Raw genomic sequence first — 17,916 nt, 5'->3', positions numbered from 1 at the left:
ATTGAATTTAGAACCACTGGTGAGAGCATAAATTTAAGGCAAACGCTGAACAGGCACCAAATTAAGAAGCAATACAATTAAATCAAATCAGAAGAATTTCAATATAGTAACATGTCTGAAAATGTCAAGACTACAGTTACTTCATTGTGAAATCAAAATGAGTTGTAACACAAATGTGTAGCTTTTTGAACCTTAAAGATTTAGGATTCCTTTCATAGCCTGGTGGTGCCAAACTGTCTAGGAACCCCAAAAAAATTCTCAGGGCTATATCCAACGTACACCCTTTTACTTAAGGGATCATTGCTTCTAAACAGTCTTACAATGTAACATAAATTTACCCAGTTACTTGCAGCTCTATAAGTAACATGCACCAGAACTCCTCACTTGAGTAAAACTTGTTACACAAGTAACTCTATAGATGTTCAGCAAAAAAACATTTCAACTTTGCTTTTAACCTACCAACAATTTCTGTTACATATATGCCTGCACAAAAATAACTCTTTTCCTACCTTTGTATTTTTCTGCTCCTCACACATCAGTGATTTTAGATTTTTAGAGACAATAAGGAACATCTACAAACAAAACATATGTTCCTTTTTGTGTGCAATTCAGACTTGACTGTAGCCACCTGAGTGTGCGTCCCCATACAGAACATTCTCTTCTTAGAAAACAATAATTTAACAGATGCAACATTCCTCAAAAATACTTTCACTTTACCAAAACCTTTTGACAGAAACCATGAAGAAGAGCATATGTCATTTCCAGTTCTTCAGTTCCTTGGACAGTTATCCCTTTCAGATTCATCCCCTAGCTATTCCCTAGGAAAACAGGCAGAGGTAGCTACTCAGAAAGCTGCTTTCCAATTAAACTTGTTTGAAATGGTTGGGTTCCTATGCTCACTTGTCCTAGACTTTCAGTGATATTTCTTTCAGGTATCAGAGAACTTAAGAAACATCGAGTAGAAATGTCCCCAAAAAGAAATTATTCTTCAACAGACACTTTTTTCCTGCTTTCTGTCAAAAGCAGGATGAACATATTCTCTTCCTAGTTCGCCTTGCACCATAAAAGGTCCCACAGGAATAAAATGCTGCTTTCACTGAGCAGGAGCAGGGAAAACAAGGTACAAACTAAAGCACAGGATCACATCACTTTTTATAGCACAAAAGCACCACAAGTATTCCCAGACTCACTCACCAAACCAGCAGTAAGTGAAGGAGCAGATTGTCCTAGAGACTGATTTCTCATGCGGACCAGGTTGGAGGTATCTCCAGGAGGCTGCCATATCGTCTGGCCCACTCCACTGTGGACACTATTTGATAAGGGAAGTAGCTGTTTTCCTTTAAAAATAAAATCAAAATACCATCAGCTTGTTTTTAAACAAGTCTGCAAGTTCAAAGTACAAAGCTGAGAACAAATACTGCATGTGAAGTAAAAGCATTTAATAAAAAAAGCCATTTCAAGATTTTGGTAGGTTAGAACTTGTAAGAGCACCCTACCAGTAAATTCATTACGTTTGATAACTAAGAATTTTCAAAAAATCTACTTTAAATTATGAGATAACGGGAAAATCCAAAAACCTTGCAAAACCAGACTATCACTTTATAACTGTCCATACTCCACACATCTTAAAAAAGAAACAATATTGGCTGCCTTAAAAGGAGCCAAAATCTCTTTAGTATCATTTTAAAAATTCTTAGGAAAAATCATTCCTAATTGTAAAATACTGTCTCCTCTAAATAGCTTAGTCATCTACACATCCCCACCTTCTCCTGCCACAAGGACATTCAGCACTACATTTCATGCAGCTCTAACATAACATAGTGTATGTTTAAATATTGTCTTGCTTTGAACCATGGATGGATGTTTTTTTGCTCAATATGTATTTTCTAGCCAATGCAAAACTCCTTTTTGAAAAATGTCAAGAAGTAAATATCCGCAATGAGAAAGAAGCAAAGTCAAAGTAGGTCATATTTTGACTCCATGGAGCTTGACAGCTTCCTTTTATGTACAATGTCATTCACAAAGAAAAAAGAGAAGAAAGCTATTTCTGTGGTTAAAAACTCGTAAGTGAAGAAGTCTGTGAATCTGGGTTCAGTTATTAGCTTCCAGATGACCTACTCTGTAAGTTTGGTCAGTCAAGCCCTGTACTTCAATTTCACCATTGCAAAATCAGAGTGGATAATACCTCTTTTCCTTAAAATTAGGACTGTGGGACTAAATAACACACCCCTTCCAAGCATAGTAAAGATTCTTGCATTCAATGGATTATTACATGCTCAGGAATCACAGGGGGACTGAGACATTTATGGCAGTACGTAGCAGGAAGTCTACACCATTAATCACATCTATGCCATAGAAAAAGACTTGTTCTCTCAGAGGCAGAAAGCTATTTACAAATTCAACTTCACCTGAGAACTAGATGTGAATTATTACATTCATTCCATAAAAGCAGCTGCAGTCTTTGGAAGACTGTCACATAATGTGACCAGCCATGATGCTGGGGGGAGGGCAGGGAGTGGAAGTGGTGTCTTTTTTTTTCTTCTTTTTTAACTTGGTTACATTAATTTTCTGTGGCAGTTACAAGCAATGGGCCAGGTACACACCAACAGAATGAGTCAAAGTGTATGAGAGATGAGCAGGCTCAACTTACTCTAGCAAACAGAGACACAACATATCAATACCCTCTTCCCAGTCCCACTAAAGCTGCTTACAGCTGTGGACATGATTTTCATGGCTTGATCATTTTCAAGATAATGTATAAATACAATAACTCATTTTAGGTCTGCAGAGACCTAAAACTACAGAAATGTACATGGCCATATTTATGTATGTATTTATCCACGCTCGAGAGCAAGAATAACTTCATTTAAGTCTCTATTGGATATAGTTATCAATATCTCCTTTTAGTTCCACAAAACCTGAATCCAGAAGGGCAGAATTCCATCAGGAGTCAAATCTCAGCCAACCAGTTTGTATGCACAGTCACCTACGCTCTTCAAACTTACTCAGTTCTGTTGCAAAAATTAGGTGGAATCATTTTAAGGACAGAACTTTAGGCTAAAGCCTTTCCCTGTCATGCCTCAAGTTCTACACACATTCCAAACACCCACGCTGAAAATATACATCTAAACATGTACATTTTCTTTATCCAGTTGGGTCAGACTGATCTTGTTGGGGCTCTTTACCCCTTCCTGAATCAGGTATAGTAGATTGAAAAGTCATTAAGATGAATCAACAGGTTCTGGAGAATATAGAATTCTCTGTTCTGAAATTACAATCTCCAAACACTAAATTATTCTTTAAAGAGAACAGACCTTCCCTTTTCCCTGCTTCTTCCTATTTATTTTGCTTTCTTCTACTCAAGGGAAAAAAAAGCTACAGTACGAACTTAGGCCATCCCAGTCAGTCACGAGCTGTGTAGTTCATAAACTTCTGTTCTCCTCTAGTGATTAACCTGCCTTGGGGAACAAACTTACATGCATACAAAACACTATGAATGTTTCCATTTTTCAGAAACTATCCACTTACTACAAATAAAACACTAAGCCAAGGCCAAGCCAAAATAAAACATACATACTTTACTGCTTATTTAATTCTATTACACCTAACACTTCAAACATGAAAATATTTATCTTTCTCTGATAAAACATGAGGGACTGGGACTGGATGTATTTTCGCAATCATGTAAATCAAGCCCATGCTGATGCCAAAAAGGTGGTTTCACCTTCTTCCTCTTTCCCTCCCACCTGAGAATTTTGAACTCTTCTAGTTCTTGCACTAACATGCAAATAGGCAAACAGCCTAATTTGGGAGGAAATGGGCTGCAACTTAACTCTACAGAATAACAGTGGCATCCAGGCATATCAGCTCTTTCATTCTAGACTGATCATGCAGCTCTCTGTGCTCTATTCCAGCACCACAGACTTTGATATCAGCTTTGAACAGTTGTGAAACCATCCCCTAGCCCACTAGCAAAGTCTTTGAAAAAAAAGAAAACTACTGAACTTGGTTCAATTTTGGTTAATTACTTGCCTATGCTCGCTCCATGGTGCTACAGCTGACAAACTGAATTCTATTACAGGGTTGAATATTGTTTTCACAAGAAAAAACAAATTTTACACAAACTGAAAAAACCATCAAGTTAGTAAGCAAGATTTTTACTTTGAATCACAATTGCCTACAGCTCTTTTGAAGACAAAAAGAAACTAAACAGGAATTCAAACATGATATAAAAAGTCAGCTTCCCAGTACGAAACAACAGGGCAAAGTGGGCAACCTTACATTCAATGATGATGTTGGAAGGGGCAAGAATGCATCAATGTGCCACCTAAAGTTCCACCATTCCATTTTTTTAACTTTACATATTAAATCTTAGCTTCTAACTTTCCATTCTGGACAATATACAAAATTCCCCTCTTAATCCAGGCTTTTTCACTCTTCTCTACTAATATCTCTTTTTGCACCTTTCTTTTACATAACATTTTGCATGCCCTGCCAACAAGAAGTCACCTTACCAGTGACTTACCAGTGTTTTTTATAACTGTTATGCCAACAATGCTGCATCTTTAATACTCCTGAAGTGTCATATTATCTTTACAAAATGGCATACCTGACAAAGAACTTGCCAAGCTACCTCTTCGTAGCTTGCAGTCATCTTGACTTAGCTGACGGTGGAGCTTGGTTTTCCCAGCAGATGAAAAGATGTCAGGATTGCTGAGTTTCCTGCAACGCAGCGGAGTGGACTCTGTTATCATCTCCTGGAGAAAGAAAAACAAGTGGAAGTTTGTTAATGACAGCCAAGTATCCTCGTTTGAAACACGCAATCTCCAAAGCATAAAGGAGACCGCTCAAAAAACCGCAAAGAAACAGCCCCCACCACTCACCCCACTTCCCCCACAAAAAAAGAACCAAAACAACACCACTTAACATTGTAGATCCCCCTCTTTGGTGCCCCATAGCTGCACAGAAAGCACATCACAAGGTCCCAGTCAACTATGGTCCTTGAACACCACTGCTGTACGAAATACCATTAATAATAGTCAGAAAAATGCAAATATGCTACAGCAGCTTTTTTCTCTTACAGTATGTAGGAGAAAAGGGTACTGAAAAAACAGGCTCAGCTTTGATTAAAGCTATTTCCTGCTAAAGCACAAGCACTTTCTCCAGTCTTCTTCAATCTTTATTCCATCCAGTCTGTGAGTAATATACCTATAAAGAAACTGTTGCAATGTCTATTGCAACCCAAAACTCCTATTATAAGTTACAGCTCTACAAAGACCATATGCACAACTAAATAATAATTAGGATAACAATCAGCCTTTGTGTCATGTCTTTGTTATTACTACAAACAAAATTAGACATGTATGTCAGAAACACTCCCACACATGTGAATTCCTTTCACAGCATACAGCAAAATTTCAGTCAAAATAGCATAGGCAGAGCAGTGTCAAGCACAGCCACAGTGCTTTCCTCGTGCTTTTCATTGTTCTGGAGGTGTCAAACTCTCATTCCACACCCAAAGAAGAACAATGAGCTTTGCTATCAGACACAGATTTGAAGATGTGACACTTTCCATTATAGCCCATAGAGATGAACTGCTCAAGTTCTCCCTTCTCTGCAGTGTGAAACATTCCACTTGTTTTAATGGACTCCTCCATTTGATTTCAAATGCCTCTCAAGTGCCTATACAGCACTTCAAGCCATGCTTATCCTCATAAAAATCTCATCTGAGGCAGAAAATAAACTTTCCCTGCACGATACATTACCACACAATTTAACATAGTTTTGAATTATGTTTCAATCAAAAACTAGTTTACTAGTTATGGTTTTTAATTAAAACTTGCAGATTCTAGTCAAAATCTATTTCTAAAGTCATTAATTCAAATCTATTCAGTCTACAGTGTTATGCCTCAAACTGTCAAATCCAGACCAGGACTACACACTTTAAAAACCTCAAGGGGAAGGGAGGGGAGGGGAAGGAGATGAATAAAGTGGTTTTACACAGGAAAAAAAACTGATTTGGGATTTGAAATAGAATTCTCATTTAGCTCTGAGTCACTCATTCTCAACCTTTCTTAGACCCCATCTCCTTCTAATCATGAAATCTTTTGGCACCTCATAATACTGAATAACATTGTTATTGTTTGAGGGACAGCAATGCTTTGCTCCACATCAGCTTCAGCAGTGCACCTTTCCCAGGCTGCTCTGGATACATTTTCTTCTCTGGTTCTGGTCAGACTTTCAGTCGCCAGTGTCTAAACCAGATCACGAGAGACACCTGGGTACCAAAGCAGGTCAGTTCACTTGCCCAGTTCACCACACAGCTGCAAACAGTTGTGTTGGTGCAAGAGTGGGGAGAGGATCAAAAACAAGTGACCTGGGGTAGAGAAAACTGCTCGAGCTGAAAAACTCTTTAACCTTATGGTTCCTCATACACATCTTTGGGCAAAGAGCATCACATTTTCATTTGTCTCTGACCTTCCCCACAAAGGTACTTTATTTCCAGCAGCCTACACTTCTGCTTTTCTGTCATTTGGAGAGCTGAAAAGGCATCTACCTGTCCTTCTCTTTGTACTTGGGAGTAAGCTAAATAATATTAAATTGCAGCATTAGCAGTCCCCCAGCACAGGGGACTCTAAAAGCTGCAGAGGCCAATGGCAGAGAGTCTTTGCTGCTTCTGTTCAGGATGGCAGAACATGGTTACAACCGTGTATATGACTGTAAGTAGACACACAGAAACATGCACACACTTTTATTAAGGCCTGTCCTAAATACCTATAATGTCTGAAATCTGGCACATTTACCACCCGTGACAGTCTGAAATTACCACACCTCAAAAAAAGAAAAGAACTCACGAACATGGGCACTCCAGGTTACAAACAAATGACTTAAGAACGTCATCCAGCCTACCCTCTCACACTCCTTTATGTTTCAATTCCAAATGTTCCCAGCATCCTTCAGTATGCAGCTACTTCCCTGAAACTAGTCATGTGTTGAAAGGCCCCGTGCACATCATCAGCAGTTAAAATTACAATGTCAAAGACTAACTTGAAGGGAAGTGTTCTGACTGGGACTTCTTTGTTCAAAGTTTTGGGGGTGTTTGTTGGTGTTTTGGAGGTTTCATTTGTTTTGCTGTTTTGGTTTTTCCCCTGCAGGTGTATATTCACTTCCCCTTCAACACACACACAAACACACACATATACACCTCTCAGCAGTCCTTCTCAGTGAACTGCAACCAAATAAGAACATTCATTCACTTAGGACACCAGGTAAAGAAAGGCAAGTCAGAAACAAAAGTACTCTAAGTCATGTTACAAGCAATTCCTGTATTTCACACCTCTCTCCACACAATATATAAATATTCACATACCCCTACCAGGCAAAGAATCTGCCCACTTCCCTACCCCTCCCCTTTTCCCTCTATGCACAGTCTCCTTTTATTGGCAAAAATAATTACAAATTCTTAATGTGTCTTCTTGAGTTACAGTACACAAGTCTTGTAGATCTGATAATATCTAAATCAAAAGTTCTCCAGATGAAGGGCAAACCTACTCCTACCACAGTATCTGATCTGCTACAACACCTGCCTACACACACCTTTGAGGTCAGCCCAATGGCATAAGCTACTTCTCAAAAAGCCATTCCATATGACAGCTGTCCCCAGGTTCAGCTTTCCACCAGGACTTCTACCACAGAGATAAGAAAGGAATAGTAGAAAGGTAAAAACAGCTTCCCACACTCACCAAAGAATCCAAGCTGTCTTCTAGACAAGATAGATTTGGTACATACTACATATAGAAAAATCTTCATGAGCCCTTTTTTTGTTAAGCACATTAAACCCTTGGGCAATATTCAGAAGACTACATAGGTGTTAAATGTCTGGAAGAAAGGGTCTCCAATCACATTCTGCAGGTTTATGTACTGTTTAACTTTTAAAACAGGTATTAAAAGAGTAAAAGAAAAAAAAAGTGCACTGTTCTGAGACAGCCTACTATGTTTTAAAAACTGCTAAGTGCAACACAGCCAGTTTAAAATTTCATTTTCTAAAAGCTGTGCCCATATTGTGTCAGCAAACAATGAAGAGGGAAAGTTTTAGCTTGACAACAATAGAGCTGTCTTTCATAAGACTGCAATTTACTTCACTCATCCATCAAAACCCTGCTTTGATACTGCAGATCACAGATGAACTGAATGGAAATACCAGTAGATTACATTACCACTCTTAAACAAGGAACGAAAAAAACCTAGAGGAAGAGATCTTTCCCTGTCCTTGTCCCAAAGCAATGCATACAAAGAACACAAAAATCTTACACAACATTCCAAATTAATGAATAAAGAAACTCTTTGCAGCAATAGAGCAAAATTTTGCTTACATGCTTTCAAACTACTAAATTAATCTATCAGAGCAAGTGGTTGAAGAATATATTACATAGAACAAACTGCCATAATTTCAAGGACTCCGCTTCCACTTTTCAAAAGAAAAAATTTTTACAACTCTAGAGATGAAAGCATTAGTAAGCACTTAACACTTTGCTCACACCATGTGAAAAGAACTGTGAACCTCTCTCCATTCATTTCTTTTCAAATGTGATAAGGAACTTAATTTACTTTGGGCTTGTGGCTTTTGCCACAAGCTAAAAATCAGGTTCAAACAGCCAGCTGATTCCTGCAAAGCTTAGGGCTCAAGATGAAAGCGTCACATAATCTTGATTTGCTAGGCAAAGATTATTGATGTCAGTCCCTACAAAAGTACACAAAAGTTTGCTCACGTAACTTGAAATAGCAGGATATGAAGAAGAATGGCCAAAGCTTTTCTTGACTATCAAGAGGCTCTGCATTTCGCAGCTCAGTCACTTACCACACTTGCACAGAAAAAGCATTAAAACAGTTCTGATACTGGAATAACACACAAGTCTGTTCCTCTTGCCTGAAATCTCACATCAGGGTTATCACACTCAGCTAGATTGTGACGGGAGCTGCAGATAAAAGACAAGAAGCTAAATGTGCTTCTCAATTTGCCTGATCACACTAATATCCCGTTAAAATCCTGATCTGGTGATTTCAGAATACAGCTACAAGGAACTTTCTCAGTCATCCTCTCCATTCCATTGCACAGGAAAAGTTCCAAGCAATTAAAGCAGGAAATAAAAGAACAAGCAAGTAAACCACTGCAAGGATTTTCAGCTCTTTTGTTTCCCCATTGTTCATTTAATAGTGCTGCAAGAGAGCAGCACAGCACAGGTCTTTAATCTACAAAAGGCAGGTGAATACTGCAAATGTGGATTCATGTTTTCCTTGGACAGCCAGGTGAAGCATCACACAGTCAATGAGACTGACACATCAGCATCAGACCAAAGCTGGGATAAAACTTCTTAAGCCCTGTTTTTATGGCCTACATTTAGGATGTAACAGATCATGCAAAGGGCACTTCCCTACATGTAACTGTGTTATAAAATCAAACACAAACTGCCTCACAATCTCTACAACAAGCAAAAGCACTCAGTTGTGACTGACAAACATTCAAGTCTGCAGGTCAAAACATGCTAAACTGTTAGCTGGGGGTGGGGAATCTACACAAAAGTTTTCTATGAACAGGAAATCCATTAATAAGAAAAATGAGAAACCTTTTTTATGAAGCCTAATGAGCATAACAACCTTAGGTCATCTGGAAGTGAATCCTAGCAAACTGTTGGAAGGAAGAATGACAATTTAACTACAATAAACTGGCCAAGAATTCACTGTTATTAGCCCATCCTATATCTTATTGGAAGATAACCAATGAGCAATGTAGCTTGAGGGTAACTTGATACTTTCTGAATTTTTTGAAAGCACCAAAAATAGTCAACATTGAAAGCTGCACTTTCTATTTTTTAGCACAGTACTGTTTGTCCTTTAAAAGATAAAAGCCTGTTGTGTCAGGGCTGTGTGCATATCTGAGAAGCATTCTTTTTCTTCTCAGCCTTTCCTCATCACTTTATATAATCTGTGTGCATACCCTTAATGAAAGATAAATGTGATCCTGTCATTAGGCCTGCTCTAATATACTCTAAAATACACTGAAAATTAAAGCCTAGAGAACAGATCATAAACCAAATATCTATGTATATAAGTAGCAATTAGTGCAATGGAATCATAGTATTTATGCTTTAGTATTTAGCACTGAAATTTGCCTTAACTTTCTAGTCTGGACATTACACATTGAGAGGAGAGGGCCAGGAGTTTACCAGGAAGCTGGGGTGAGCCCACATGTGACCAAAATTGTAGGCTAAATAAGAATTTGCAACTAAATCTCTTTTTAACTGTGTGTGCTTAACTCATGTACTTGCCAGCAGCACCCTGAAAAATGTCAGAGACAGCAGAATCAAGGAAAATTATAGTAAATCAACACAGCCTCTTAGGAGCTATAATATATTGGTCTACGACATCAACAACAGAGAAAAGCTTTACAGAATGCATTACATCATATAAAAGTGTCAGTATTTTAAAGATGGGAGAGAGTCCTTCACTGTTTTTCTCTGTAGTAGATTTATTTAAAGAACTTTGCAATAAATTCCAACATTTCTACAACAATAAATACATAAACTTAATTTAGTGTCAATATTAAGTTTTCAAAATGACTGCAAAGCGAAGTGTTATTTGCCACAGTGACGTTTTCAACACATCATGCACACATTTACCATTCTGAATACCTACAGCTTCCTCTGTACACTCATCTGCAGTTAAAACACAGATGACAGAAAAGTTACAAACTCAAAACTTTCTATATTAAAAAAAAATTCCACAGTTAAAGCCAAACAAACAAGAAAAAAAAGGAATGTTCCCTGAAAGACCCAGTATCAGAAGCCTATACTACCAGATACACTCTCCTTATCTTCTTCTTCCAATGAGATTTTTTTTCTTGTTAACTCTTCAGGAAACAACTACAGGGCATGTTTGATTAGAACTAACAAATTAGAAGATTTAATGTTTCATCAGGAAAGTTAGTGCTGTTAACTTTGTTGTGAAGTGTCCCAGCTGCAGGATCACATGAAAAAGCTTGTTAAAAAGAAAAGGTGAATATTTACAACTGTGTAAATTATTAGCCCCATTCTGGGGACCACTGAGATGCAGAAACATTTTATTCCTAATGGAACCACAGTCTAGAAGAGAAGGTAATTGATGATTAAATTGTATCAGCTTGAATGTTTGGTCCTTACATGAAAACACAAATGGCTTAAACAAAGTATTCAATCCTATTTCAAGATTTCCCCAACAGCGAAAAGGGAAGAGTAATTCTTGAACTCAGCTTGTAAATGCCTAAAGCCAAATGAATTTCATCAAGGGAAGAAGAAGAAACAGAGCCTCCAAAGTGTGTATCAGACTTCACAGAGGCTCAAAGAAACCACTATCAATCTATCAAGACTCCAAACCCCACACCAGGCTCAGTAGCTACACTGACAACAAAACCAGTCTGAACAAAGACACTGAGCATTAAGGCCACATCATTCCTTTATCAGTGCTCTTCTAGCATGAGTATTGCAAACCTTAGAAGGTTGCATTGAGCAGGGAAATTAACTCCTGGCCAGATAAAACAAAACAACTCTATAATTCATCATCCTTACTCATACGCTGTCAGGATTAAAAGAAAAAGGACCCCCAAAAAGGGATTTGTAATAAAATTTGATTTTATAAGACATCAAAACACCTTCTCTCTGAAGATTTTCTTTCAACAGACTCAAATGATGTGCCAAGCATGTGATGTGTCCCAACATCACTGACGAGGATTACTGCAAGTTCTCTTGAGCATCCTGTGTGTTATCAAATACTCATTCATCTTCTTTATTCTTGTCTATTAGGTTTTACATGGTTAAATAGAGGTGAATATTTAGATTTGCTAAAGACCATAACACACAGCATTAGCAAACAAAACTTTCCTTGCTTGTCAGCTCCTTACAGATTTATTCAGATATTTATTACAAAGAAAACACCGAACTGAACACCTCAATACAACTACGCTGTGAGACAGACTAGAAGGGGAACTGCTCCTGGAACCAGGCAAGCAGCAGAAACATTTTAATCTGTGCAGGCAAAGAAACCTATGATTTCATATTGGCTACAAAAAGGAGACTTACCAGAGCATTCCACAGGGCACCTTGATTCCCTGCAACACTGATGCTCACTTAGGAACTTTCAGATCTCCAACTATATTGGTTTTTGTGCACATTACATTGTCTCACTGTCTCGTTCACAGGGAAAGAATGAACCAACATAAAATACCTAATACCTGAGTAAATTCTGTTGAATGCCCATTAAAATGTTACAATCTAATTAATTTTCATTTGGAATGTAAATTCCCTGGGTTTTTAGGGACAGAGATGAACAAAACCTAGCAATAAGTTTTAACTTCATTCAACTTACAGAAACAAACAGTTGCTTCATAGCAATAGAACCAGGAAGAAAGTTTCATCTGATTTTATACATTTCAGACAGGAACCTCCAGGCTGCATTGGAAAAACTGAGATGTTATCTGTATTAATATTTGATTCTTGACCCAAAACAATATAGACTTTTCTATGTCTAAGGTACAAATAAAATAAATTTTAAATCAAAATACTAGCTGAAAATACAAAGTTTGACAAGCAAACAAAAACAGTGTATTAAAATGTGTGTACTGTATAAAAATTACTTATCTACTAATAACACAGAGTTCTAATCTTGTTTTGCAAAAAGCAGTTTCCAAAGAAAAATGTTTGAAGTACAATCTCAAATAAAATATCTGTTGGTCCATATGAGACATTGCCCTTAAAAAACTGTCCCAAGACTAAGGAGGCCAGAGGAATAGCCCAACTGCTATTCCAAGGTTTGTTTCAAATGAAGCTGCCTACAAAGAAAATTGAAAGTAACTCATAAACTGAACTTTGGTGGAGAATCACTCAGGTGAGCTCAAGGGACTTTTCTAATCAGACATTCAGTGGCTACTTACAGATGTGTAATACAATTTTAAGACTTGAGAATAACTGTTAAAGCTCACTTGTAGAGCAAATATTGCAGAAAGAAAAGTATGAAACCAGAAAACACAAAAGGAATCTGCTTTAGCAACACTAATATTTTTGCCCAGGATTCTTTTATGCATCACAGACATGACCTGAATAGTAGTAGTAGTGAAACCATCTGTAGTTAGACAGAGGTTTCTGGCAAAATAAAATGTAACAAAAACCAGTGGACTGCTGAGAGTTAGAACAGTATCTGTTCATATACATGACAAAGAGTGACCAAGATGCAATTTAATCTGGTATTATTATCACTGAGGAGGATCTCTATTTGCAGTATGAAAAAAAAAAAAATTTTTTGTGAAAGTTCCAACCCTTTGGCATCAATATTTTTGTTTCCATGAACCATCTGCAACCTTCTCACTTCCTACCGCAAATGAGATAAGCAGATCGATTCAGAGCCAAAAATAAGAAGCACTTGTGTGAAGTTCTCCTGAGAACAAATTTTCCCTGAGATTCAACACCAGATCTGCATGTATAGAAGAGGGAAAAAAATTACTATTTTATTATAAAACTGTAAATACAATTACCAGTGGCTTTAGACTTGAATGAAATTAAGTCAACCCTTGGACACACAATAAATGCTTAGTCCTTAGCTTCTCTTAATAGAAGTCCCATTAAATAGCAGTCAAAGATAAACTAATTCACAATTCTTATCAATGTCTGCACAAAGAAATGGAGACTCTATAATCTGCACAAAAGCTTCTCCTCACCAAGCAGTGTAATACAGTTCCATCACAAAGGAACAAAAGCCGAAATTTTTTCAAGGACAAGACGTATTTCTTCCCTTCTGCCTGAGAACAGGAACAATGCCCAAGTGTTAGGTTTATGAACACCACCGTGCCTTGAGCTCTAACAAAGACTGGAGTCAGCAGACACTTCTGCTAAAGTGCCTGCTAAACTGGCAAAACAACCCTGTAAACAGAATCTCCTCTGTCCTAAAAACAGGGATTAATGTAAATGTCAAAGAATATACAAATAACTAAATGAATGAATAATTTAATTTTCAGGGTCATATTTTTGTCACCTTCATACTGCACAGGTCCAAATTAAGTCAATTAATAAAAACATAGTTGCTACTAATATGTCACTGCATCCATCTATGCCTGGATGCTTAAACATCTAAATGCCTTCCGCACTGCAGTAACCATACAACTCATTTATAAGCTTTTCTCTAAAACAGTGATTATAATTTATTCATTCGGTCTTTGATCTTCTGGGGCTGTTCAGAACACTTGACATCAGTTGTGACTACCTCATTTCCTTCTAAATGTCTTTTCTCAAGTTCCATATTAAAATGTTATTTTTATGATAATAAAATGCTTGTACATACACTAAGTATCGAATGGTGTGATTTTAGCAACTAATAAACCTGTTTTAATTACTAGGCATTCCATTTTTGAGATGACATTTCCTTGCTCTGGGGCATTATAAAAGCTCCTTTACAATAAAACTGGAGTAAGATACAGTCATAAGAAGAGCTGCTGCTACTCCTCAGTGAACAGAGGACATGCAACTACCAGACTAACAGAAAAAACATCAAAGAAACGTTGCTAGACATGAAATTATTTCACTGTCTATGGGTGCATTTTTTCCAAGTAGCACCCCACATTGACATTACACACTCTTGTCCTCCAGTTTTGTCTTTCCTAGAGTTTAACACTTTGCTTGCATTAGTGAAGTTGGATTCTCTGAAAGCTGCGTAGAAGACAAAGGTAGTTTTGCCATTTGTGGACTTGTTTTGTAAGAACAAACTGTTTTTTAAGAAAGAGTGCATGGAAAAGCAATTTGATCATTCTGAGCTGTATGCCCTTGAATGCAAAGAGAGCAAATCTCTAGTTTAGCACCTGGGATATCTGGAAATCATAGAATCATATATTGGTTTGGATTAGAAGAGACTTTTAAAGATCATGCAGTTCCAACCCCCTTCCCATAGGCAAGGACACCTTTCACTAGATCAAGCTGTTTGAAATCCCCTCCAACCTGACCTTGAACCCTTCCAGGGAGGGGGCATCTACCACCTCTTAGCAACCTATTCCAGTGTGTCACCACACTCTTTGTAAAAAATTTCTTTCTTAGATCTAACCTAAATCAACTCTCCTTCAGTTTTAAACCGTTACCCCTTGTCCTATCCCAACAGGCCCCACTGAAAGAACTCCACATACACAGGGAGACAGCCTTCCTAGAAACATGGAACCATGCTAAAACCATTTGCAGAGTCTAACTCAGGTGTTTGTGCAGTCCTTCTGCACATGTAAGACCCTGAGTGGGATGAAAACAGCCTACAGAGGTAGCAGCACCAAGTGCCCATTATACTTAGTACCAAAAAGGCATATTAGAAAACTAATAGAAAACTAGGTTTTTTAAATCATTATTATTGAGCTCAAAGCATGACAGCTGTATTTTTAAAGGATAAAAGGAAAACAGGCTTGAGCATCAATTAATCAGTCTGACAAATACTGCATTTCATAGAAGTCTTCAAGCCTCCTGAAATGCAGCTGTAATGTTTCCTCAAGTTTTCATCTCATGGAATGAATTCCCCTCACTCCTTGGTGGATGTATCTTTTCCACTTAGTTTTTGTTTGTTTGGATTAACAAAACACTACAAAGTGTCTCAAGTTTAGGTCTAACTGCACACATAATTTAGTCTTTAGCAAAACTGCCTTCAGTATGCTGCAGGCCAGCATTTGTTTACCACTGTAACCTTTCTGTACTGTCTCTTCCACCCTGGAAGACAATCTGCTCTGAGAACTCTTCCATCAAATCCCATAGGGGAAATTCAACAAGGGTGGCAGGACCTACACAATCTATTACTGGTTTTTAATTCTGTTGTGCTGGCAGCTAACACATCCAAGTGATAAACACACACAGTGTATATTGGGCTTATTTCCACAAGACAGCTCAGAGTCACTGCAGGAAGTTAGGACTAGGTGAATGAGCCCCATAGAAGCAAAAACTTCACTGGAAATCTGTCTGAATGGATTGCTGGGTGTTTGGACAATGAGCAGATACTGGAAGGTGCATTCCAGAAGTGTACTGAAAATCAGTTTTTTATTATAACTCTTGTTAAGTATTTTTACCATTAGCTGAATTAGCTGGTATGTCAAATACTTACAAGAGTTTCAGAACACAGCATGACTCAGTAAATGTCAAGACAAAAATTATCCAAGTATCAATCAATTAACTAATTAACTTATTTTGGCTACAAATAGCTGAGAATGTTTATGGCAGATTACTTGTCACACCATATAACAAAAAACATTAGAGAAAATCTTCCTACATAGACAGCTCATGAGGACATTTGTGGACTGAAACTGAATCAGAAATTACATTTCAAAAATTCTTACACTCCCCACAGTCCAACCTCAACAGTTGAAGCCATCTGCATCCGGAAATTTAAACACGTACATGGAATGTTTTGAATTGCTGTCTTGCTTTTACATTCATAAAAATCCAGACCAACTAAAAGGGTTTAGAATGTGTTTTATTGGTAGAAGTGTTTACTATATGTATAACAAAAAGTGAAAATATTTACGATGCAACTCCAAGAGCAAAGACAGTATTTTTTTCCTGGAAAGAAACACAGCATCATCCTATTTTCCATGTACATAATGGACTCCATTAACACTAGAGCAATTGCAAATAGCAAAAAAAATTATAAGCTAGACAGCTAGACTTCCAGATTATTGCTAGGCTGTCAATCTTGAACCCTCTTCCCTCACTGCACTGTAATGTGCATTTATAACAGAACATTTGAAAATAACTTCTGACAGATTACTAGATTTAGGGTTCGTGGGACCTAAGCTGTAAGTTAAATAAAAACCTCACAGAAAACACAGCTTAGAGGAAGAGCAAATTAAAAAGTTCTAAATCTGGTTTCAAAGGTAGTTTTTTTGAGTGTCCATGGACTCGGTTTCTTACTTCAAAGAGCAGCATTTTCACCAGGCTTCAAACAGTACTACATCACTACAAAAATACACTAACCACAGCACATCATTATTTGATGTGGAAATGAAATCACTGAGACTCTGTATGACCTGTTCATTTATCTATTGTGGTTCTTGAGAAACCAAGTCTTGCTGGGTGATAAAGGATTTTGGTTTAGTCTCAAATAGCTCACCAGCCTGGTGGTCTTCACTGCTTCATTAGCTTCAGCTACTCAGCTTCCATGAATAGGAATTAAATAAGACTTTAAAAAAACTTTTATTTCACATCTACAATAATCTACTGCATTTCTTATAAGCACTAAAGCTATGTTGGCTTATGGCAGGCAGCATGGGCAATAAAAAATATCTATCAGAGAAAAATAAAGAATTGCCCTTTCTAGGGACTCTCAAGAACTACCTTAACAAGCAGGACAACATTCACACTCTGTGCTGCAAGAAGGCAGATGAGCTTGCTCAAGAAGTCAGCTACTAGGTGTAAAGTGACTAACACATACCCATTCCTCCAACACAAGACATTTGGATATATTGCTTGGTTTCCCAAAGCATCCAGTCAAGGATATATCCAAAATCTTTGAGTGTTTTGCAGCTGCCTAATCCCAGCCTTGGACAGCACCCCACTGATATCCTCAAGTGCTCTGTAACAAACAGTAAGCAGCAGCAGCTTTCCCCTTAAGGCTAATAATTATTCTAAAGACAAGAAGTGCCACACCAAACCCAGGCACTTCTGATAGAAGAATTCTCTTGGCTCCTTCACTTCTATTCCACTTTTGGACAAGAAATGCATTGTACTGTATCTCTCCACTGCCTGCTTAGCTATTCTAATATGCAAGATATGAAATTAATGTGGCTAATACAATATTTGCTCTTACTCTTCACTTGTGACAGGAAATCGAAGTCCCACATGGGCGAGCTGAATCATCTAAGCTGCTGATGCAATGCCT

The 17,916-nt window shown here is 37.7% G+C and overlaps 1 protein-coding gene across 2 annotated transcripts in view; it reads right to left on the bottom strand.

Moving 5' to 3' along the window:
* The window catches only part of MAST2 (microtubule associated serine/threonine kinase 2), a 188,646-nt gene that overhangs the window by 163,034 nt on the left and 7,696 nt on the right, over positions 1-17,916 (bottom strand). For both annotated transcript variants that reach the window (XM_082287513.1, XM_082287514.1), the window contains exons 2-3: positions 4,610-4,757; positions 1,195-1,337 (exon numbers count right to left, since the gene is read on the bottom strand). In XM_082287513.1, coding sequence (XP_082143639.1) covers positions 1,195-1,337; positions 4,610-4,757 — 291 coding nt within the window. The remainder of the gene's footprint in view (positions 1-1,194; positions 1,338-4,609; positions 4,758-17,916) is intronic.

This window comes from Coloeus monedula (assembly GCF_965178545.1).
Source record: "Coloeus monedula genome assembly, chromosome: 9".
Lineage (NCBI taxonomy): Eukaryota > Metazoa > Chordata > Aves > Passeriformes > Corvidae > Coloeus > Coloeus monedula.
Note: the sequence above shows the minus strand (reverse complement) of the source record. Positions and strands in the feature narration are given on the sequence as shown.